Source organism: Brachycentrus maculatus, unplaced genomic scaffold, assembly GCF_059751285.1.
Source record: "Brachycentrus maculatus isolate JH-2025_06_01 unplaced genomic scaffold, ASM5975128v1 h1tg000055l, whole genome shotgun sequence".
NCBI lineage: Eukaryota > Metazoa > Arthropoda > Insecta > Trichoptera > Brachycentridae > Brachycentrus > Brachycentrus maculatus.
In genome coordinates, this window is record NW_028280809.1 from 4,587,501 (window position 1) to 4,612,346 (window position 24,846).

General features: G+C 29.4%; 1 protein-coding gene across 1 annotated transcript in view; it reads left to right on the forward strand.

Annotated features, from left to right (window-relative positions):
- Positions 1 to 4,166: 4,166 nt before the first annotated feature.
- The window catches only part of LOC148311936 (uncharacterized), a 125,998-nt gene continuing 105,318 nt past the window's right edge, over positions 4,167 to 24,846 (forward strand). The window contains exon 1 of the mRNA XM_088278301.1: positions 4,167 to 4,396. Within this exon, the coding sequence (XP_088134427.1) occupies positions 4,356 to 4,396 (41 nt within the window). The 5' untranslated portion in view covers positions 4,167 to 4,355. The remainder of the gene's footprint in view (positions 4,397 to 24,846) is intronic.

Here is a 24,846-nt window from a genome sequence, read left to right on the forward strand (position 1 = left end):
TTTTTGACATTTCATCAAAGATGAAGAAGAATATGGAAGTCTGGGCATTTACGGGGCTTACGACCGTCATAGGCTGGTTTGAGTGATCACTTTACACACGTGTAACATTCACCAATTCTACCCATTATTGACAACCACACTACTCAAATTCTTCGAAGTTCTATATATATGAACCAATTTAGAAACTTTGTTCTTGAATCACTAGAACTTCACTAGAGACATCTATTGGTGAGATGTAAAGAAGCTTTTTTATTAAGCAGAAACTCTTATATTAGTATGTGAGATCCGAATCCCGGATTATAATCACACACATGAGAAACGCCAGAAAATACCATTTTCATTTTTATTATTAAGCTTATAATTTGACCAGATAATTTATTTACAACATTTTGAGTGTGTCCAAATACTTGTTCACAAAATCTGGATTATCTCCAATTACAGGAGTTATTTAAATGTAAATTATTGTAAATGATTGTTATTATTTTTATTATTGTAAATGCCCAGACTTCCATATTCTTCTTCATCTTTGATGAAATGTCAAAAAATAATTTGAAAATAACTCCTGTAATTGGAGATAATCCAGATTTTGTGAACAAGTATTTGGACACACTCAAAATGTTGTAATTATTATTTTAGTGCATATGCAAACAATTCATCACTGAAATACATTTAATTTTTGTACATATTGACAGTATACATAAATGTTTACAACATTTTGAGTGTGTCCAAATACTTGTTCACATAATCTGGATTACCTCGAATTACAGGAGTTATTTTCATATTACTGTCAAAAAATAATATGAAAATAACTCCTGTAATTGGAGATAATCCAGATTTTGTGAACAAGTATTTGGACACACTCAAAATGTTGTAAATAAATTATCTGGTCAAATTATAAGCTTAATAATAAAAATGCGAATGGTATTTTCTTGCGTTTCTCATGTGTGTGATTATAATCCAGGATTTGGATCTCACATACTAATATAAAAGTTTCTGCTTAATAAAAAAGCTTCTTTACATCTCACCAATAGATGTCTCTAGTGAAGTTCTAGTGATTCAAGAACAAGGTTTCTAAATTGGTTTCTAAATTGGGAACTTCCAAGAATTTGAGTAGTGTGGTTGTCAATAATGGGTAGAATTGGTGAATGTTACACGTAAGTTAAATGATCACTTAAACCTGCCTATGACGGTCGTCAGCCCCGTAAATGCCCAGACTTCCATATTTTTCTTCATCTTTGATGAGATATCAAAAAATTACATAAATGTTTATCGTAGTTTTGTACTTATGTACAATAAATATAAATGGAATGAAAGGAATATTTCCTTCTTATATTTATGTATAAACCAAAAACCTGATGATTCATCTTGATGGATTAAATTAATTTACTACTAAGATAATTTTATAAATTACATCATTATTAATAGAAGTCCTAATTACTTTTTCAACTTAATTAATGTTTATATTTGATTATATCGTTATCAATGAAATTTCTCGATCTCTCTCTACTATAACATTATCAATAAGATATTTTGTCCGCCTCCATAGTGTAATGGTCAGCACGCTCGTAATATTTGTTCAATATTACCCTGGACTGGTACCTGAATCGGAGGGCTGATCACCTTTCCTTCATGTGTAAACGATCAAGATAACACTGCGTTTATATGACGCAGTGCCCTATGCACCATTGGGGTGCGGATAAGGGTTTTATTAATATTATTAATATAAAGTTGTAATTTGTAATTTATCAAAATAAAAATTATCTGGATAAGAATGCGATTTTCAAATTGCATTCTTTAAGAATACTTTTTTTACAGAACAACGGTTATCTTTGCTGGTTTTAGATTTACCTTAAAACCTTTTTGAACCTATATATCTAGATAAATATTAGTACTATAAAGCTTTTAGCAATATTAAAATTAGCCTTTCAACTACATATTAATTATTTGTCAAATGAACCATTGAGATATATACCATTGTATATAAATAAATTTACACATATATAAATATGTGTGTGTTAAAAAGTCTGTTTGAATATAACTGAAATAATAAAATGCAACACATGATAAATAAGTGAAGCAAGCATTCATGTCGGCTACGTAGATATTTTTTCCGGATATTAAATCTTGTGTTGCAAAACACCAGGTCTCGTCTCGTTCAGGCCGGCTAGGGTGAGGCATGCCGGCCACCCGTATAGCTCTTCGGTGGCTCTCACGATCTACATCATCACGACTGCAGCCAGTCTCCTTCGGGGAGCATCTTCACCTTACATAAATACTGGCAATACATCTCTGAACCTCACCCCGAAGCCTGTTCCATCCCTCAGGCCTTCTTCAAAATGTGTCAGATATAAAACAGTCTGCAAGGCTGCTTTCATTTCAAAATATTATTTTCATTATTATTTTCAGCTTCCGTAGATTATGATTTCAGTCAAAATTTCACTGCAAAAAATAAAACGGTGCTATAAAAGTTTAAAAAATTGAAAATTCATATAAAAATGCGAAACAGTAATTTGGGATTTCCTTTATCCCTTGCATGTAGGTACTTGATTCTTAGTTTTATACGCAGTAAGGTCTAAGTAAATACTTTGCACTTTTTACTGCGTTTGATTTTTTTTTTAAAATTAAATTATGATAAAATAATGAATTTAATTTCTCGATATCCCAAATTGATTTTTGCATAAAGAAACCAACATATTTTTTAATTCCACTGTTTTCAGTTTCTTTTTCTTTACACGATGTCGTAAAAAATATATATACTAAGCAAATAAGGAGTTAGTTCATACCTTCAGGTTTCTATTGTATTAATATTGGTATAAATATGATAAACACAGTCATTTGCAAGTTTATTAAGCAACAAAAATTGTACTTCCGCTTAGAAAAAATATTCTTTCACTATGGCAATAAGGCACTTAATTATATTGACTCGGATTCAAATATATTCTATATATATATAAATATATAAATATATTGATAAATATATATATCAATTCCCTGATCTAAAAATCGAGTGAGTAAAAATCATATGCACTTTTTCTGTTTTTTTGTTATTGTTGGAAGTACACCGTTTTTAGATATATAATATTCAAATATGTGACATTTAAAAAGCAAAATACTGATTATTCAATACATAATCCAGACGTTAAATTAATCCTGCTTGAAGGATCATAAGATCACCAAAACGAAAAAATGTTTTTTTTTTGGAGATTGATTTATGATTCTAAAGCTTGACATAGATACGTTTATGTTGTATGAATAGATTTTATTAAGAATACTGACATCTGCAGCTGCATTATATGTTGTGGATAATAATCTCAAGATTGGTTTTTTTTAATTCAATTACGATTCTTTCAAAGATTTGCAAACAAAATAAATCGTCAAGATAATCACACGACACTTCACAATGGTAGTTAGGAATATATTTTTTTCCAAAAGTCATAATCATTTAAAATGATAACTATTATGAAGCGTATTTTTAAAAAAAATATAAAAAATGAAAGCTATTCATAAGGCGATTAAAAATTGTTTCATTTTTGTAAATATGTATTATAACCAGTTTTTCTGCACTTGCAAATAAAATGCAAATGAAACTAAAAATTATATATTATTTTTTGACATCCCATCAAAGATGTAGAAGAATATGGAAGTCTGGGCATTTACGGGGCTTACGACCGTCATAGGCTGTTTTAAGTGATCACTTTACACACGTGTAACATTCACCAATTCTACCCATTATTGACAACCACACTACTCAAATTCTTGGAAGTTCTATATATATATGAACCAATTTAGAAACCTTGTTCATGAATTATTAGAACTTCACTAGAGACATCTATTGGTGAGATGTAAAGAAGCTTTTTACTAAGCAGAAACTCCTGTAATTGGAGATAATCCAGATTTTGTGAACAAGTATTTGGACACACTCAAAATGTTGTATATAAAAATTATATGATTGAGGTTTATATAATGATAGTTTATTCGTCAAAGAAATATAATTTTTTCTGTTTTTACCTTATTCTCCCAGTTTTTCAAAAATATTAATTTATAATTTACCTAACTTAAAGGTAACTAACTAACTTTAATAAACCTTACTTTTCATGAAAACATTCCAGTCCACTTTTATGTTTGCGAATTTAACGAATTTTTACATTTTTTAAATATAGATCAGATTATATCATGGGCGTAGCAATCACTTAGTTTGCTAATAACACGTGAATTATAATAATATGTGCATGAAAACACTAAATGATCTGATATTTTTTATTTATTAATGATAAAGTTTAATGATAGTGAAGTGAATGAAATTAAGTGGTAGTTTTCACGGACATGTGAGCAGACAATAAATCAAGACATTATTCATGTGTCGAGGGACCCAAGAGAGAAACAAAATGTTCACTAGGTAAGTTTCATTCTGATATGCATATTATGTTTAACGTGTACTTTGATATTGATATTAAAACTCAATTTTCAAGAAAATATTTTAATTTTACTCGGCAAGTACCACTTTTTCTTACGATGTATTGTGATACGTATTTGGATGATTTCAGTATTATTATCAACACCACCGTATAATGATGTTGAATGCGTTAAAGCACACGTCACATCAATTTCTCACAGCTAATGTTATTCACCAAGTAAACTAAAAATTCAAAATGGATATATAAACCACAAAATGACTAGCGAATCAAGTAATGAAAAAAAATCATTTTTATTGACAATAACTAGAGATTTTGAGTATTAATTTTAATATTGATTCTGGGCAAGAATAACATTATTTAATAGTGCTTTACCCGTTTTCCCAAAACCATTAATCCCATACTGCAGAATATGACATAAAGCGTAGTAGATGATGCTGCGTTTTTTTTTTAAATAACCAGAAACAAAGTCAATACTGTGTAAGCACGTTTAATTCGTTTATTTCAGTAGTTCCGTTCAGCAACCCAAACAAATATGAGTCACAAGCGTGTGAACCGTCAAAATGCGATTACCGTCTTATTCACTCCCCATTCATCCGACTTCCTCCTACACATTCATGTTTGGACCTCCAAATCATTTGTATGCATTGGTAATATTCACCTCTGTATCAGAAACTAATGAAAAGAGTCAGTGACAGGTATTAATTACTAGACCGACGAAACTTTATACATGTCTCTGATTACGTAAATATATTTATAAACTATGAATATACGTTAGTTTTTGTTTGTAACATGGGAAATCAAACAGTGTATTTACAAGCAGTTAAACTAATTATACAGTAACAGTCAAACTTGTATAAATTTATTATGAAATATATTCATGTTTTAAACATATTAATACTTTACATGCGTGTTTCATTCCTGATTTGTTCCTGTATATATCTCTCCTTAAATCCTTGCGTATTTTATCTTCTATTGACTTGTTTTCATCAATTTTCAGTTTATTTAATACACAATATTGGAAATATTTCCTCATTCGAACTGCATATCATCGCTTTTATTATATTTTTTACTTACATACATGTATGCAAGTACTGTCTCCCCTCTAATTTTAAACGAATGTGTAATGTTCAAACATTGACTAGTATCTGTAGTCTATTTATGGTTAGTTAAAAGACATTGCATCGATAAGCCCGCCAATGTAAATTTATTCTCTTCCTTTTAAATAATTGAAATATATAATTGAACGAATAAATTAATCGAACAAATTAATCTGATATAAGTATTGAATCAAACCTTGCTTGACTTTTTATCATTAAGCTTTTTTTTTTAAGGTTCGGTTAGTATTTTTTTCACTACATAAATTTATTAAATCCACAAATAATCATACACGTACCATTATGTTTATATGTTATATAGACAGTAAATATTTTTTGTCATTTTTAAAACATACGTACATGTACAGTATTAGTTTTTTTTTTCTTCAAAATAGGGGTAAATGCACTACACTAGATTCTAGCTAGATTAAGAATAGAAATGATATTGTATTTAGATTTCATCATATAATTTTTTTCTGGTTTAAGTTTTAAATTTTACAGGTCATCCATCAACTTGAATTGCACCCTTTTAGATCAAAGTTTTGTAGCGCATAGATTCCGTCAAAAATAAAATAATAGATACAGAGAATAACAGCACCAATATACCATATTTATTTATTTAAAAAAAAATTAATACAAAAACCCCATAGAGTATACATATTTGTTACATCTGAAGCAAAAAAATGTTTGTTAAAAGTAAAAAATAAGATTAAGAAAAAAATATATTGTAAATAATGGTCACCGTTCTGTGGTGAGTTTACAATTGAACTGACGATTTTTTTACGACCACCCTTCACCAATATGTACATATGTATGTAGCCCATTTTACAACAGATGTTAATGACACATTGAAACGATTGTATGATGCATGATATATCGATATTGGCTACTTCTATGGGTATCGCGAGATTTCTTTCAAATTCAAACGAACGCAAGACCATCTGTCAAAGTTCAAAATTATTACATCCAAGGTTGGCCGTGATATATTCGTGTTGATAAAATTCTATAGCTACAAAATAAAGTTTTGCCAATACGAAAAGAGAATGCTAAGAAAGATACTATAGGATTTAGTTCCGGCTTGAGCATTATCCAAGGTCAAGACAATAGTATTTATTCATACTTTGAATGGTATGTAGATATGTATTTTGTAATACATAGTACAATTGAGTATAGTAAGAGAGGTTTTACGCTAACTTGAGTAATTGATTTAGATGTGGGTCGTCTACATCAACAACAAAGTTTTCATTGAAGAAATAACTACATATAAACTCTATGTATAACAACATACTCGAAGGTATTTACGGGCATTAAGACGCTTTGGCCTATAAGACGCACCTTAATTTTTATGCATTTTTTTAACATAATTTTGTTATAATTTTTTTTATTAAAATGTAAAACCAGGCTAAAAAATCTTAGTGTATAATACCAAACTGACCATTTGAATCCCTGGAAATCATGTTGTGATTTTTTTCTTCTTCTTCTACATCGTCATTAAATATCGCATAACACAATTGTATGTTTTTGTGTATTACAAATGCATATGTCGTTTTGTGTGGAGGACTACATTTTTACTGAACGATTTTCATCCATATGGATGCAATTTCATCACAATATTGCCAGATGGATAGGTTTCTCGCAGCATCGAATATATGGTTATTTTTAATACTGGCGAGAATTTAAAATCAATCAATGGATATTTTTTTTATATTAATTTCAAGTAAAAGATGCACATGCATTTTGAAGAAAAACATACGTCTTATAGTTATCAAACTACGGTATTTGAATATTCTTTTGCTTGGGTATGTATTTATGTATATTCGTATATTATATAAATATACCTGAAGGTTCTTTCTCCATTTGAAAAATATTTAATATATTAAAAAAAATAATTAAACGATACCTTTTCTTCAAAATGCAAAATCAACACCTTCTGCCCTGTAGCGGGTTAGTATTAAGTTAAAAATATTCCACTTTTTCTCTTATATCGTACATTTTCTGGGCATTTTGAAAACATGCATAACTGAAAATTGACGATTTTTGATATATGACGTTGTTAAAAGGAGTGAGCGATGTATGTACATATACATCATACATACATACATTATCACATTTTTATGTCAAATTTACGACTTCAACTATCACAATTATTTCCTACGGTATTTTGAAAAAATGATAGAATGCCACTCATTCGTGTTCTGACATGCGTACCTAATCCGGGATCAATGTCAAAATTTGACCTTAACAAAATCGATTTCAACTTTAGACCTTTACTAAACTCCCGACATATGAATGCTCGAGTTAAAATTTCAATATGGTTTAGGTTATTTTTATATAACTATAAAATATTATTTTAATTTAAATATAAGAGGAAATGAAACGTAATTTATTTTCTGAAATTAATAAAATATGAAAGAATTGTAATATTTCGTTTAAATTTTATGACTACTACTTTATATTATTTATTGATTCGACATTAACTTTGTGGAATGACATGTTTTAATTTTTACCAGAAGATGAAAACATCTGTAAGTTTTCGAAACTAGTCGTATATATAAATAAAACTCATTAAGTGGTATATTCAAGTGTTTAATTTTAAAAAAAAACTTTTGCTTTACGTTGCCAGTTGCCAAGATGGAACAGTTTTATTTAAAATTAAAAGAAAATAAATTGAAATAAATTTAATAATGAAATAAATCGAGGTAAAAATAAAAAAATAAATTGCTTTTACATGTTAAAATACGCTCGTATTTGAATTAAACTTTGTGTCAAAATTTCAAAGCAATAGAAACTTTAACAGATTAGAAATTTTGAACAAACTTTTGCATTTTTTCTTGAATGTTTTTCGCAGATACTTTGTGGCACATTGTATAAGCTTTATAAAATTAAACAACTTTGTTTCAACCACGTTTTCACTATAATAATGAAAAAGATGTTGAAACAATGGTTTTTAAAAATAATAAAATCTATATTTTTATTTATATAAATGAAACTTTAAAAAAATTCTCATTGATTTTTCTTTTGAAAAAATAATAAAAAAACAGTATTTTTTCTAAAAATGTTTCGAAACTTGGCCATCTGTTGATAGCTTTTGAACAAATCAGTCATTTTTCATAATGAAGAAGCCAATTAAAAGAACTATAGGCTCTAATGATCACATGTGTTTTTTTAAGTGTCTTATAAATGTATTTATACAAATAATATGCCTAATTTATCCTATGCAATCGTTGTGAAAGAATATAAGGATGATATCAATACCGATATAGTATGAAATGTCATAGATCACTTCAATTAGATGAAATCCAATTTGAAGGTCGATATTGATCTTTGATGAGTAAGGAGATCATATGAAATTAGTAAAACTAACTTAATGTATTTAATTGAGTAATTGAATTTATATGAACTCAATCCGTTTGATATTTAATACAATATACTGTGAAATTATTTGGCAAGATAAAATAGACGTTTTTTTTCTATGGGATTAAAAATAAAATGAATGATAAGGTTTATAAATGAGGTTTTGAAATTTATTTTGACTAATTCGTTTTTATTTTTGTACAGTTCTTTTCAAAGAGTAATTGAATTTATATGATTATTATATAACTCACTTCATTAAATTTTTTATGTAATGTACTTAAAAATGATTTTTCAAGATAATCGATTTTTTTTTCAAAAGGGTACAATTTTAAGTTAAATTTGGTGTTCTAGAATTTAACTTATTATTTTACATTTGCACATATTTTTCAGTTACGATAACAGTAGTCTCTAAATAATCAGAAGAAAATAAGATTATGGAAAAAAAATTGGCAAAGACAAGTATTTCAAATAATTGAAAATGGTCAGGTCAGGAGTCGGAATAATCGATATGGAGATATGCATGAATGTGGAAGAGGCGAAGATTGTTTATAAACACAGATTGGTGTAGCGTCCTATTCTCTCTGACTACCACTGCGGAGAAGCGGCGTGATAGATAGTTATTGGATATCATTTTAGTTTAATATCACCCTGATTTAGAACCGAGAGCACCGGATTTATTATCTTAGTTTGATGTCAAAAACGATTAAATTACCATTTTATTTTTTGACATCTCATCCAAGATGAAGAAGAATATGGAAGCCTGAGCATTTACAGGGCTGACGACCATCATAAGCTGGTTTAAGTGATCCTTTACACACGTGTAACATTCTCCAATTTTACCCATTATTGACAACCACACTACTCAAATTCTTGGAAATTCTATATACATGAACCAATTTTGAAACATTGTTCTTGAATCACTAGAACTTCACTAGAGACATCTATTGGTGAGATGAAAATAAAAATAAATAAAATAACTCCTGTAATTGGAGATAATCTAGATTTTGTTAACAAGTATTTGGATACACTCAAAATGTTGTAGATTAAATTACCATTTAATCTATTTGATGCAGTACCCTGTGCACTATTAGGTACAGATTAGGGTTAATAGCATCATATTTAATCTGTATTATCAAGGTAATTGTTACTGTTAGTGTAAATATTAATGGTTTGTAAGGGTAATTTTTTGCATTTACCGCCAGATGTCTCGTTAATAAGTAATAAATTATCTTAAATAAGTAAAATACAATATCCACTAAACGGTATATTACCGTCAATCTCAGTATTTATAAGTACGGCGCGGGTTGATTGACAATATATAATGAATACCATTTAAAGATTTGCATCCTAATAAGGGACACGGGAATCCATCCGACGACTGGCTGGTCATAAAGCTGACTACAATAATTTATGTTCTCATAGAAACCTGAGAATACTTTATTAACATCGAGTAAAGTAGCAAATTTAACGTGTTCGGTTCAGATGCGCTAGTATAAAAATAGTTTTTAACCACTTTTGTGGTCAACTTCTAGTAAAAATGTGGGTTAAAAAAACACCATTTTACTCACTATTATGTTTTTTTTATATTATATTATATTAGTTTTAATTTGTACCAGAAGTTGAAAACAATTGTCGTTTTCGAAACTAGTCGTAAATAAAAATAAAACTCAATTAAGTGGATTATTCAAGTGTTTAATTTTTATTAAAATAATTATGTTTTTTATCATATTTTGAAATATTATATAATAAATCAGTATTTATTTATTTATTTATTTTATTTATTTTTTTCAAAACATATTACATACATAAGTCATATAATATTCCCGATGAGTAATTTCTATTTCTCATTTTGGGACATGGGATTAAGGTTAACAAGACTGAAACACAAATAATAAAGTAACAAAAAAGATTTTTATTAAATAACCAAAACTAATACTAATACATGGAAAAAAACAATAAACAGGTATAATAAAAAGACAAAAGAAGCATATTTCAAAGAAATAAATGAGAAAAATATAAGGTAAGTATAAACATAGATAAACAATATTAAGAAAGAAAAAAAACAAAGGATGAATAGATATATCTAGACTGGTGGGGGAATGACCCGAGCTGGATTCGGGTAAATCACCATAAAAAGTTTCGTGAACGATGTGCCCGAATTGTATTCGGGCAAATCACACAAGGGGTTAATGTAAACATGCTTAGTTTCGAAAACTATAGATGATCTCATTACAAGATAAAAATACAAACTGATGATTAGAACATATCGTGGGTACCGTACCTATTGGCAAAAAACATTACATCGAAAATATGCAATTTTGACCAAATGATGCAGTATAATAAAGTTTTCGATGTTCTATAAACTGACAAAATACATAAAGTAGTATGAAATGTCATTTTTATGTGGTTTTGCGTGAGTTTAAAAATAAAACACTTGTAAGCGACTTTTGGTGTACAGTCTACACAGACAATAAGTTGGGATGGAGCTAGGAAGAAAAAAATACATGTCCCCCAAAAATGATAGATGATTTGAGATACCTATAAAATATACATTAATCTTATCTCTTTATTTTTTAAATTAAACCCCATCTTTTTAAATTTTTAAATCACAATCACAATATCGCATCGTCAAATGTCATATTATTCATAACAAAAAATCCTCTCATTCTTTTATAGCATTCGCTTTTGTGTCCCAGACGCTACGCATGAAGCGGTCTGTCACAGATCCGAGAAGAGATAAAATCATAATGCGGACATAAAAAATCATTTGTTTCTAAATGCAACACAGTCCACTCCATCAAATCTGGTTTTTGTGATACTCTATCTCTGTCCGAACACTTGAAATAACTATTATTACGTTGTACGATGAATCGGAACAAAAAATGCTAAGATAACTAACGGGTGGAATATTTGTTTCTGCTATGTACTCGTATTACAGTATAATTCTGTACCTGGGGATATATGATCTTCAACTTGGTGATTATTATTCATGAATCATCTCTAAAAAAATCGCAAGCCATATTTATATACTAGTTTACTTTTACAGGCATATATTATATACTTGGTTCAATTTTCACATTTGAAACACATGGATGATCAAAAAAATTGACTGGTCTGAACTGATATGATTTGTGCTTGAAGCGCTAAGTTTGTGGTTTTAGTATTTAAATTATATGTTCTCATTTATTTTGTAAAAAAATATGTAATTACTACAATCAGTACGATGGTATGTAGTCAATATATACAAAATATCTAAAATATTTAACACATAAATAAGTCCCCGATCTGACACGTATGGCAGTAATATTAACAGAGCCTTAATAATTTTTAAATAGTTACAACTTTCAAACGATAAGTGTCGAAATTTCACGGCATTCTGACAGTTAGTTTGCAGATTACAATGGTTTTAGTTTAATTCAAAGCGTTTATTTTAAATTAGAGCTTTGGCGGTTCAGTCCAGGATGATATTAAATAAATGTAAGTGTGAAAAAAACACTATATTTATTTTGAACCCTTTGCTAATTTTACTCGAAACCCCCAGTTTGGTAACCAAACGCTCTAACCACTACACTATGGAGGCGGACATATACACAGGAAATACAGACAAACATAAGTACATACAGACATTAAATATAATATGAAGTAAAAGTTAAAATATTAATAAGGAAATATACGAATGTATGATATTGAGTGTTTGATATTATAATTTATAAACATTGATAATTTGAATATACCATACCTTTTACATTGAATTTTTTTACCCTTATCCACACTTAATTATACTCAATGCACTGCATCGTTTAGAAGCAGTTTTATCTTGATCGTTAAACAATATTTTAATGTCAATATTATAACAATCTTTGCGTTATACTAAATAAATATTAGAGTTAAAGATCAGTTATATTTATTTTGACCTTATTTTGACCACAGTAGAAATAAAAACAAACAGGAACGAAGTAATTTAAATAACAATCGAGTAGGTTTTGTAAATTTTATATTAAAACATATAGTTTTATTATGAAATAATACTGAAATAAAAAAAAAATTGAGATAGGAAATATATCGATGTGATTGTAACGTTTACATTAACTATAAGATTTAACCCTCTCCTACATTAATACCTCATATAAAAATAGATATATTAAAAGTGCCGCCAAATTAAAAAAAAAATACTTACCGCACAAGTTTGTTCAGAGTAAATTGCTTTTATACTTGCTTGATCAACATGGCACCGTAGCGGCTGTAAGAGGAAACTTGATACGTTTGCAAACAATGTAACTAAGAACAGTTGAAAATGTTTTGAAGATTTCCATTCACGAAGATAAATCTGTTAATTTCTTATATTATTGTAACTTGTTCAGTAAATCGTAATATTATTCATATTTATTGCACTGTTTTATCACATTGAAACAAAGAAACATATTTTACATTACCTACATATTTATGTGATTTATTAATATTATCATAAAAATGTTACAATCCCATACATTACTCCCTCAAATACAAATATGCATTATTTGTAATTAATATGTCTAATTACCCACGTAAATAATTATCTATCATTACAATCCTAACTGTCCATCAAACCTCCTTCCTTAGTTTTCACCCTACCTCCTTACCAAAACTCCCTTTTTCCTTTGCCTTCCTTATAATCATCTATGTGTAATATATGTTCTTTTAAATGTTTAAGTACTATCTACTCTCTGATTGCAAACAGCTAAATATGGTATCAAACGTTTTAACCAATATCACTTATCTGTTTTTGATTGGTTGGAAGATATTGTTTTTTAGCAATAAGCCCACCAATGTACATTTTTCTTTTCTGTACATGAAGTTTAAATAAATCAATAAGTTCCACACTACAGATTTTTTGATATGTGCGAGAGGGTTAAAGTCTACATTTAAGAAAATTTTAAGTTTCTTGATCTTGTTTCTAAATCAGATGTCACGATAAACGATTCAGATTAAGTTCTAACATCTCATTTATTATTAATTCTAATATTTTGATTATCTTTGTCTCACGTTGTCTCTCAAAGAGTGCGTACGAGTTTAAAAAACGATTTGTCTTCTTCCAGTCATTTTCACTTCTTGGTTGTCATATATGACGTGTGACTAGACTGGAGCCTCCATAACTCTAATATGTACATACGAATACACATATAGATTCACGGGGCGTATAGGCACATTGGGTTTATCAGATTTTTACGTAGAAAATTCTCGCAGCGGGTAACTGACAAGGTAGTTATATAAAGCCTACACCATCTCAAAGACCATTGGTCTTCTTTTTCTCATTATGTGTATCTATTGGTGGATAAGAAACTGCGTTTCATTAGTGTTGTATGATGTCGAACATAATTATTTACAGTTCCATTTTGTGAAATTGTAATTACATATATGGTAATGGCCGTAAGAGTTAGTGGATGTTAAACGAGTTATTTGTCACCTAACTTTATGTTAAACTAACTGCGGCACGATTTTCATCGTATTAGTGATATTTTTTCTTATATGCATGCTAAAATTCCTGAAAACTTTGTTGCAAAATAGTCCTTTTTATTGTAATAAGTATAAATTAAATTAACGATATTGTTCTCAAATATTGACCGATTTAATAATTTTACGGGTATTGGCTATGAACATTCTAAAAAACAGTATTTTGTTAAAAATAAATGGTATTTATTTCAAACGCTTATCCGCAACCCAATGGTGCATAGGACACTGCATTATACAAACACACTGTTATCTTGATCGTTAACACACGAAGGAAAGGTGATCAGCCCTCCGCTTCAGGTACCAATCCAGGAAAATATTGAAAAAATATTAGAGTGAAAAAATCACTTACATTTATTTGACCCCCCCTAAGAATCGAACCCGGGACCTCCAGAACGGTAGCCGAGCGTACTGACCATTGGTATGGTATTTATACAAATATAAAAATAAATATAATTTGAGAATAAAAACAAAAATGTATTTTGTAAAATAAAATCGTTCATGGAGTTTTTTTCGTCTTTCATCACTCATCTTTTTGTCATATATATATATATTTATTTTTTTAATTATAAGGATAGGGTATCGCATGATGCATTTTTGTCTGAATATGGTCAGGAAACGAAAAACCATAAATATCGTTTTACGTGTTCAAACACCGTATTCGGTATTTATAAATTATGCCGAATGCATCGAAACACGTGTCATGTATCACAAAGTGAAAATCCTATTAAGAATTGAACGATATTGTGACTCAAGAAATAATAAAATAAAAAGTAGAATGCAATAAGCATGTACTGTTAGTAAAGATATAATTATGTTTCTTTATATTTGCTCACTGGCTGCTTATCACTTTGCACGTAACGTATTCAACAAAAGCGTTCAATAAAGCTTCCTGAGTGACATTGGGAATTAGCACCGATACGCACTGGTGATCGAACGTCTTGTTAACCTGTCCCAAACAAGAGCTTTCCGACCTTTACATTATAATACATTATCTGCTGACTCATCTCACATGAAAGGGAAGAAGGATTACGGTGCTTAACAGGTTAGATTGGAAGTAAGCATTGGTTGTCAAGAATATTTTTATTTTTATTTTTAAAGCTATTGCTGCAGCGTATTTTTTAATTTGTTTATAAATTCACGGTAAATCCATAACCACATTGTATTCATCGTATCATATGCACACACACACACACACACACACACACACACACACACACACACTCACACACACTCACACACACACACACACACACACACACACACACACACACACACACACACACACACACACACACACACACACACACACACACACACACACACACACACACACACACACACACACACACACACACACACACACACACACACACACACACACACACACACACACACACACACTTACACACACACACACACACACACACACACACACTTACACACATATGACACTAACGACACTTACGACATTTCTTGGTGAGACTGTATTTTATATAATAATAATAATATTAAAATAACAGTTTAACAGTTTTTTTCCACATAAATACTTCTTAACCAGTGGCCAAGTTTCGTCGTAACTGATATCATCTGACTGGTGATGATCTAGTCTGCTAATGTCGGTTAAGTATATGAATTTTATATTATATTTTTATATGGATAAATTTTTATTTATTATCAATATCTCAAGTCTCCCCAAGTTACGGCAACACACACAATACCAAAAATTGTACTTGGCGGACAGCGTGCTTCTTGACATCTGATGTCATTCAGCGTTTTCGATTGCATTGCCATTTCAAAGGCTCTTTTGTGAGTACATTGAACCAGATGACTATATTTCTTAATCTCAGAAAAAAAAAATGTTTCGCATCCAATAATACGATTCATAAGAATGATTTATCTTATTTGAATCGTTCTCAATACAATTATGTCATTTGAGAGATTGAATCAATTATTTTAATGTATTTTTCTTATAAATTTCATTGACTGCTCAGCGGCTTGAGTGCTCAAAATTTATTAAATATGAAAAAGCATTTCTCAATATCCGGGCACTGTTTTTAATATATCATACAAGTTATAAGTAAATTAACCACTTTTACTAGGCGGGATTATTTGATTTATAATCGAAACAAATTTTATATGTAAAAGGAGAAACAACAATGGCTTGTTTTAATATTCCTATGATTTATTAATTAATGATTATTATTCTGATAAGATTGTTTTTTAAATATACAATATCGCTCACTCCTTTCAAGAACGTCATAAATCAAAAATCGTCAATTTTCAGTTGTGCATGTTTTCGGAATGCCCAGAAAATGTACTATATCCCAGCAAAAGAGGCATATTTTTAACTTAATATTTACCCGCTACAGGGCAGAAAAGGTTGTTTTTGCATTTTTAAGAAAATTTATTGTTTATTTTTTTTTTAATCTGCTTTATATTTTTCATATAAATAAAAAACCATCAGGTTTTACCTAAAAAGATCTGTTGCACAGTAAAAAGTTGAATAAGTGGCTTGATATTTATTTTAATACATTTTATTATATTCTTAAACTTTAAAAACGATCTCCTGAAAATCAGTTTTTTTTTATTTATGACGTTCTTGAAAGGAGTTAGCGATATGTCAAATTTATGCTAAAAAATATTAAACACAATGGTGCATTTGAATACACCTTGTGTTAAATAACTTAATAAATTGTGTCACATAATAAATAATAAGTTAAATAAAAAAAACGTATTGAATTAGTTACAAAATTGATTACAGTTAAACTTCTGTACCACATGTTCTTAAAATGCAAAAATTGACAAAAAACTATCTTGTTTGAAAATGATGTTGAGTGCATCGAAATACATACCATAATAGATTTTAAGCTATAATGGTATTTTCCAAAAAAATATATCGATATATATTAATTACCACGAAGTGACTGCTGAATCAATTTGTAAAACTTACCTTATGGTGTTTGAAAACGATGCTAAATGTATCGAAACACGTGTCACAATAGATGTTAATGGTATATACCAATTTTAATTAAAATTAATAATGGATCAATCTTGACGACAACAAAGTGTCTGCTAAATCGATTAAAGAAAATACGGTCAATAAATCAAAACCATGATATTTTATTTCTTCTCTATCCCCAGATATTTCGCTGACTCCTTTCAATAACGTCATATATCATAAATCGACAATTTTCAACTGTGCATATTTTCGGAATGTCCAGAAAATGTACTATATCCCAGCAAAAGCGGCATATTTTAAACTCAAAATTTACCCACTACAGGGCAGAAAGTGTTGTTTTTGCATTTTGAAGAAAAGGTATTGTTTAATTATTTTTCGAAATATACTAAATATTTTTCAAATGGAGAAAAAACATTCAGGTTTTACGTAAAAAGATCTGTTGCACAGTAAAAAGTTCAATAAGTGGCTTTATATCCATTTTTATTACATTTTTAAACATTAAAAACGATCTCCTTAAAAATCAAGTTTTTTGATACATGACGTTGTTGAAAGGAGTGAGCGATTTGTCTGCGTTATGATAATTGACATAGCGATTTTGTGTTCTAGATACGTAATTGAACATAATGTAAGCGGAAATGTATAAAACAATTCGATTAAAATATCAATGTTTTATAGAACGAGTTTATAAAACATCGGACCAATCGAAGATACCTCATCCCAGACATATATCTTACCTAACTAGTTTCTCGTTCACACATTAATCATTATTTTTCAACACATCATGAATATTCAAATGACTTCAACTGTTTAAAACGTACACTTTCTTATAATGTCTCACGCCTGTCAGAAGACTAAGCATCCAATGATCGAGAAATTAAAATATTACTAGAAAATATTAATAAGCAAATATGTACTTTGAGATGATTTAAAGCCGTGTCAAGATATAGGGTGAACCTTACTGATACCTAATTTATTACTATTAATAGTATTTTTATGGAAATTATTAGCTTATTCATCATTTAATACATTTAAGTTTTTCTAAAAAAAATTTTCGCAGTATAACAAATCAGAATACCTACATAATTAAAATAATAAATAATAAAACCCTTATCCGCACCCAATCGTGCATAGGGCACTGCGTCATATAAATGCAGTGTTATCTTGATCATTTACGCATGAAGGAAAGGTGATCAGCCCTCCGCTCCAGGTACCAGTCCAGAGTAATATTGAATAAATATTACAGTGAAAAAATCACTTATATTTATTTTACCCCCCTTGGGAATCGAACCCGGGACCTCCAGAACGGTAGCCAAGCGTGCTGACCATTACACTACGGAGGCGGACTAAAATAAATTACAAAGAACAGTATTTTTTTTTTTAAATAAAATAACGTTGTTTTTTAACAAGGCTGAACCCCTGATTTGGATATTTTATGAAGTCATCTGTATCTCACTCAACTTTTTTTAAATGTTAGGTAACCATCACGCCGCTACCCTTTCATGGGTACGCAGAGAGAATAGAACGCCACACCAATCTATCTTTGACAAAACAATCTTCGCCTCTTCCGCATTCATGTATGTCTTAATAATTAAAGAAAACACTTCGTTTTTTACCACTTGAGTTTAATTATAGACTACATGTTTCAGAAGCTAAACTTCCATCATTCAGGTCTGTGTAATAACTAAAATATAAAATATAAAATTGTTTTATAAATAAGGATAGGGGAAAGTAAGGGGAAGGGGTTAGTCAAGGAACGGAGTTTGAAAACAAAGGAAAAATTGAAAGCAATGGCGAAGAATTTTGAAACAATATATTATTTAATAAATTATTATTAGAATTCAGGTTTTTTTGTATTTCTAAATTTTCAAGATAATTCATAATTTGGCCTTTATATGGAACAAGGTGTAATAATTTTAATTTATGGGAGTGAAATGAGTGATTAGTATCTATTATATGATTTGCAAATTCCGAAAAATAATTACTAACAAGACCGCTTTGATGTTCTTTAATTCTAATCTTTAAATTTCTCGCAGTTTGGCCAATATATTTTCTATCACAATCTCCACACGAAATTTCATAAACACCACTTTTTTGTAATAAATCAATTTTAGATTTTGAGTTATCGAGGATTTTATGTAAATTATTATTTGTATAATATGCAGGTTGGATATGGGAGGGTAAGATTTTCGAAATATTTTTAGTTATTGAACCCGTATATAAAATTTTTCGCCAAGATTTATTTTTTATTGAATCATTATTAGGTGCTGAATATATGTATTTTTTGGTAAACGAAGTGTTTTCTTTAATTATTGTAACATGTCTTACCACAAAGTTAATGCCGAAACAATAAATAAAATACATGTATGTCTTAATACATACCCACCGATGTTTGCTTAGATAGATTGGTGTGGCGTTCTATTATCTCTACCTACCCAGAGGAAGCAGAGGAAGACCGAAAAAAACTTGGCATTATCAAATCTTTGAAATATTTGAAAATGGTCAGGTCAGGAGTCGGAATTATGCCAGGAGTCGAGAAGCGTCGTGTTGGTTAATGAGTTTTTTTTTAGATTTTAGAAGATAAAGTTTTTGTCGAACCGGCTGGGACAAAAGTACCAAAACTGAAAGATGTTAAAAAGCGTTTAATTATTTTTATAAAGGTAAGGTTTTTGTTCTACTGAGATTTTTTCCGTCAATAATCTCCAGATTGAGATGACAACAATAATATTCAATATTGACTCCGCCATTGTCCGCAATTGCGGGCCGTAAAACAAAGCTTTGGCCGAGGTTCCTAGAACGCCGTACACACCATTGTACGTATTACGGAATCGTTTGAAATTTGGTCCAGTGAATATCTAACCAAGTCATCTCCGTCAAAGAACCGCATCGTCATGATCCGAAGATATTGAATCACTTCCCCAGTTGTCAGTGGAGATGCCTCAATGTCAGTCGTCTATTAGACAGCCAAAAGGTTCCTAAACGTCGGCGTGACTAAAGAATATTGAGCGTTCGACTTGTAAGTGAACCTCGCTTTTCACTCTACCTTATACCTTATACGTAGATATAAAATAAATTAACAACTATACTGTTTTTTCCACACATATTTTGTTTGGCAAATGATCGTTTTTCGTGGTTACCGACATCATCAGACTGGTGGGAGGCTAGACAAAATTATATACACAACAAGGCAGGGGTTGAAAACCATGATTTTATATAGTTTTTTCTGACAAAATTAATTTAAATTGAATGAATTTATGTCGTGTATTTTAATTTTAATTTCAAATATTTTATGGTATAGTATTTAAGTACGATTTAATTTAAATCTATTTCCGAAATCAATTTTTCTACGTAAATTTATACGTAGATATTTCATGCAAACATAATTGAATTGATATTTATCAAGCAAGGTATACCTGTATACATAAAAATGTAACATATCTTCTGTTTTTTTTGGTAGTTGCTATGCGATTGCGTACTAGCAATCACGCCACTTCTCCGCAGAGGTAGGCAGAAAGAATAGAACGTCACACCTGTGTGTCTCTGTTTACAATTTTCATATTTTTTTAAACACCTCCCGTTTCCAGATGTGGCATAAAAAATATGAATTTAAGAGACAGATAATAACCTAGAAGTCCACAATTAAAATACAACGATTGGTACCTTTAATTTATAGCTTAAAGTTTAAAATACACAAAAAAAAAACAAAAAAATCACGATAGTTGCTAGTGCAACAAGATATTTTTTGGTGAATACATGTAGAAACTAAGCTAAAGATATTTTACGACATAAACCAAACTATTTATGGGAATTTATATAGTAGTTTTGCTACGCTACGTTTACGATTACGTTTGCTTTAGAGAATATGATGGAAAAGGTAATACACAGGGGATGATGACCGGTCGAAGATGTTTTTGGATACAGAGTAAAATAAATATATAATGCAATTGTAACTCCGCTTATAAATATATGAAAACACCATAATAAGATCGGAAAATAAGCGTTGTTTCTAGGAAAAGAGCTTAAGTTTATTATTGTGATTTGATTCAGAACAATATCTCGGTGGATATCGTTCTAGCTTTCAATTTATCCTTAGAAACGTTCTCGCGAAGAAAAAAAAACTAAGCAGTGAAGTTCAATCAGTGAGGCAATCGCTTCTCTCTTGTTAAAGGCAGGAATGTATTTCTTTCAGTGTGTAATTCTTAGTAGTTAACCTAATCTATACAAGAAATCCTGTGTTCAACTTGCTCCTATTCCCCTATCGGAAAACAGAGAAACGATCTTAACCCTTTGTTAGGTGTACTAAGGATGTTAAACCCGTTGTAATAAATTCAGTTTCCTAATTAATTCATTGAAATAATAAAAAAATAAAAAATAAAAAAATCATTTTGATGATGTTGGTAACGAAGAACCCCGGTTACTGGTCAAATTATATAGTTGTTATTTTATTATATAAAATAAAGTTCCACCAAGAAATGTCAGTATAAAACATAAATCTAATAAATTACTACATATAAAGCTTTTTTCAGTTTTATTTTATTTGTCCAATGACCAAGTTTCATCGTTACGAAAATCGTCAGGCTGCTATATACACGTAAATGCTGTTTTATTATATAAAATGCAGCTCCACCAAGTAATGTCAATATAAAACGTTGATCTTATTTAACTATTGGCTTCATCAAATGATTCGACAGTCACTTTTGTGATAAATGTGATTTTTGTGTGTTTTGTGATAGATGTATAAATTTTTTGATAATATTTCACTTGGTGAATACTTCTATTTCATAAACCCAATGTGAAACGATTTTTAATGCATAATACGGTATTTATTATACTTCAAGAATTTATATTGAAAATGATGCGGAATGTATCGAAACACATGTCACTATAGATTTTAAGATATAGAAGTATTAACAGAGCTTTGAACTTAATTATTGGCTGATGATACTAATAAAATATTTATTTTAAAACTCTTTCATTCTTAACACGATTAATACTTAATTTTTAATTTTTTTTTTATAATTCCATATTTTAAATGCTTAAAGAATTATTGAAAGAAACTTGGTGTTGACGTATGTATCTTATTATTTTCTATCCACCCGCACCTTTCTACGCACCCAATGGAACATAGGGCACTGCATAGTATATAAGAACTGTCATCTTGATCGTTAAATACATAAATAAAAATTACTCGCAAACAAGTGAAGGTTTAAAACAAATAAGGAAAGGTGATAAGAATTCCATATCAAATACTAGTCCAGTGAAGTATTACAAAAATATTAGGGTGAGATTACTAAACGTTATTTTAACCCCCTGAAGATCGAACATGAGACAATGTAGCTAAATTATCCAGTCAAGTAGTTGTTACTACTAACTCAGTTTTTAACAACATTTTGAGTGTGTCTAAATACTTGTTCACAAATCTGGACTACCTCCAATCATAATTTATGGTTAATAAATAAACTGGACAAATTAAAAGCTCAATTAATAAAAATGAAAGTGATATTATAGCGTTTCTCATGTATGTGATCCAGGATTCGGACTTCACTTACTAATATAAGAGTTTTTGTTCAATAAAAAGCTTCTTTTCATCTCACCAATAGATGTTTCTAGTGAAGTTTTAGTGATTCAAGAACAAGGTTTCTAAATTAGTTCACATATATATTCCAAGAATTTGAGTAGTGTGGTTGTCAATAATGGATAGAATCGGTGAATGTTACACGTGTGTAAAGCGATCACTTAAGCCAGCCTATGACGGTCATAATCCCTGTAAATATCCAAACTTTCTTATTCTTCTTCATCTTTGATGAGAAGTCAAAAAATAACTCAATTTTTAAGTACATGTGTATTTTAAGTACACTGAATTGAGATCCATAAGTATTTTAAAGACAAAAAGCCCCCACGATTTAATTACGTCTTTTAAACGATAATCCGCGCCGCTTTGGAAACTGCTGTTAAATCAATTATACAAGTCAAGTATCAGTCTTGTGTTCGAATGGACATAAATAACCAAAGCGAACTTTAATTAAATACACTAATTTATTTACATATCAGACTACAATCTCTTTTTACTTTGATTCCGTTTGATCCGAGACCACCGTGTCGTTAAGAAGATATTTATATATATCAAGTATAATGAAGCAATTAAAACTATAATTTAATGGTTTCAAATGTTACTGTTAACGACATCGATAAATTAACGAAAAAGTTTTTCAAGAACGATTTTGAAAATTTCATCAGATATCTCAAATTACTTAATAAGTTCTTTTTTTATATAATTTGTAAGATAAGTTAATTGTAAAAACATTTTTACAACCAACAAAATTATTTTAGTAAAAAGCAGGTTAGTATGTATATTCTGAAATCCTGTTAAAAATTTACACATTCGTGGGTTTCAATCTGTATGATGATTGGTTTGGTTCTTTCATAGACAATCTCCACCTGTCCCTATCCTCCGCTCGTCTCTTCGACTCTGCGTACCCGCTGCAGCGCATATCGGAAATAATTTGGTCCATTTAGTTTAAGCGAGAATAATCTCTGTAGTTTATAAATACGTAGCCATAAGCATAATCGATAAAATAAAGTAGGTGTGTTATGATGTTAATCAAATCAGAGAAAAAAATCATTGTAAAACAAATTTTTAAGGCCGATGTGATTTGTAATAGAGGCAGAGGAAAATCGAGAAAAACTAGGCATAATCAAGTATTTTAACTTGAAAGTCAGGTAAAGAGTTGGAATAATCGACGAATGTGTATGAGGAGACGCATAAATAATAATAATAGTCAGTTAGTAAGTTATATATTTATATATATATATATATATATATATATATATATATATATATATATATATATATATATATATATATATATATATATATATATAAATATATATATATATATTTATATATATATATGTTTATATATATATATGTTTATATATATATATATATATATATATATATATATATATATATATATATATATATATATATATATATATATATATATATATATATATATATATATATATATATATATATATATATATATATATATATATATAAATATATGTATTTATATATAGTTATTTTCTCTTCTTCTTTTTACCTCAAATATATAATAATGATGGTATTCGTTTTTTCATTCGTTCGAACTCTATTGTACTAAAGCAGTGCCCCTGAAAATTCCAATCGGAATCACATAGATTCCCCCGGAATTCTTGGCTCAAGTGTCAACTTGGATACAGCGAATTAGTTCCACGTCTCAAAATAGGACAGCGACACGGTTCTTCAAATAATGCAGGCACTTGTTACAAACACTTGGTCCGCAGTGGAAACGGGCTGGCGCTTACAAGTGGCACCGTGGAAAAATGAAGCTTAATTTCGATGCATCACGTAATAAAGAACGTGAAAATCGTTTCGGTTTTTTACTACTAATTTTGTCTGTGGTAAATAAAACATTTGAATCAATTCATTTGCTTCCATTACTTCCTTATGATCAACCAATTACCTTTTTTCAATGATGTCAAAAATACAGTT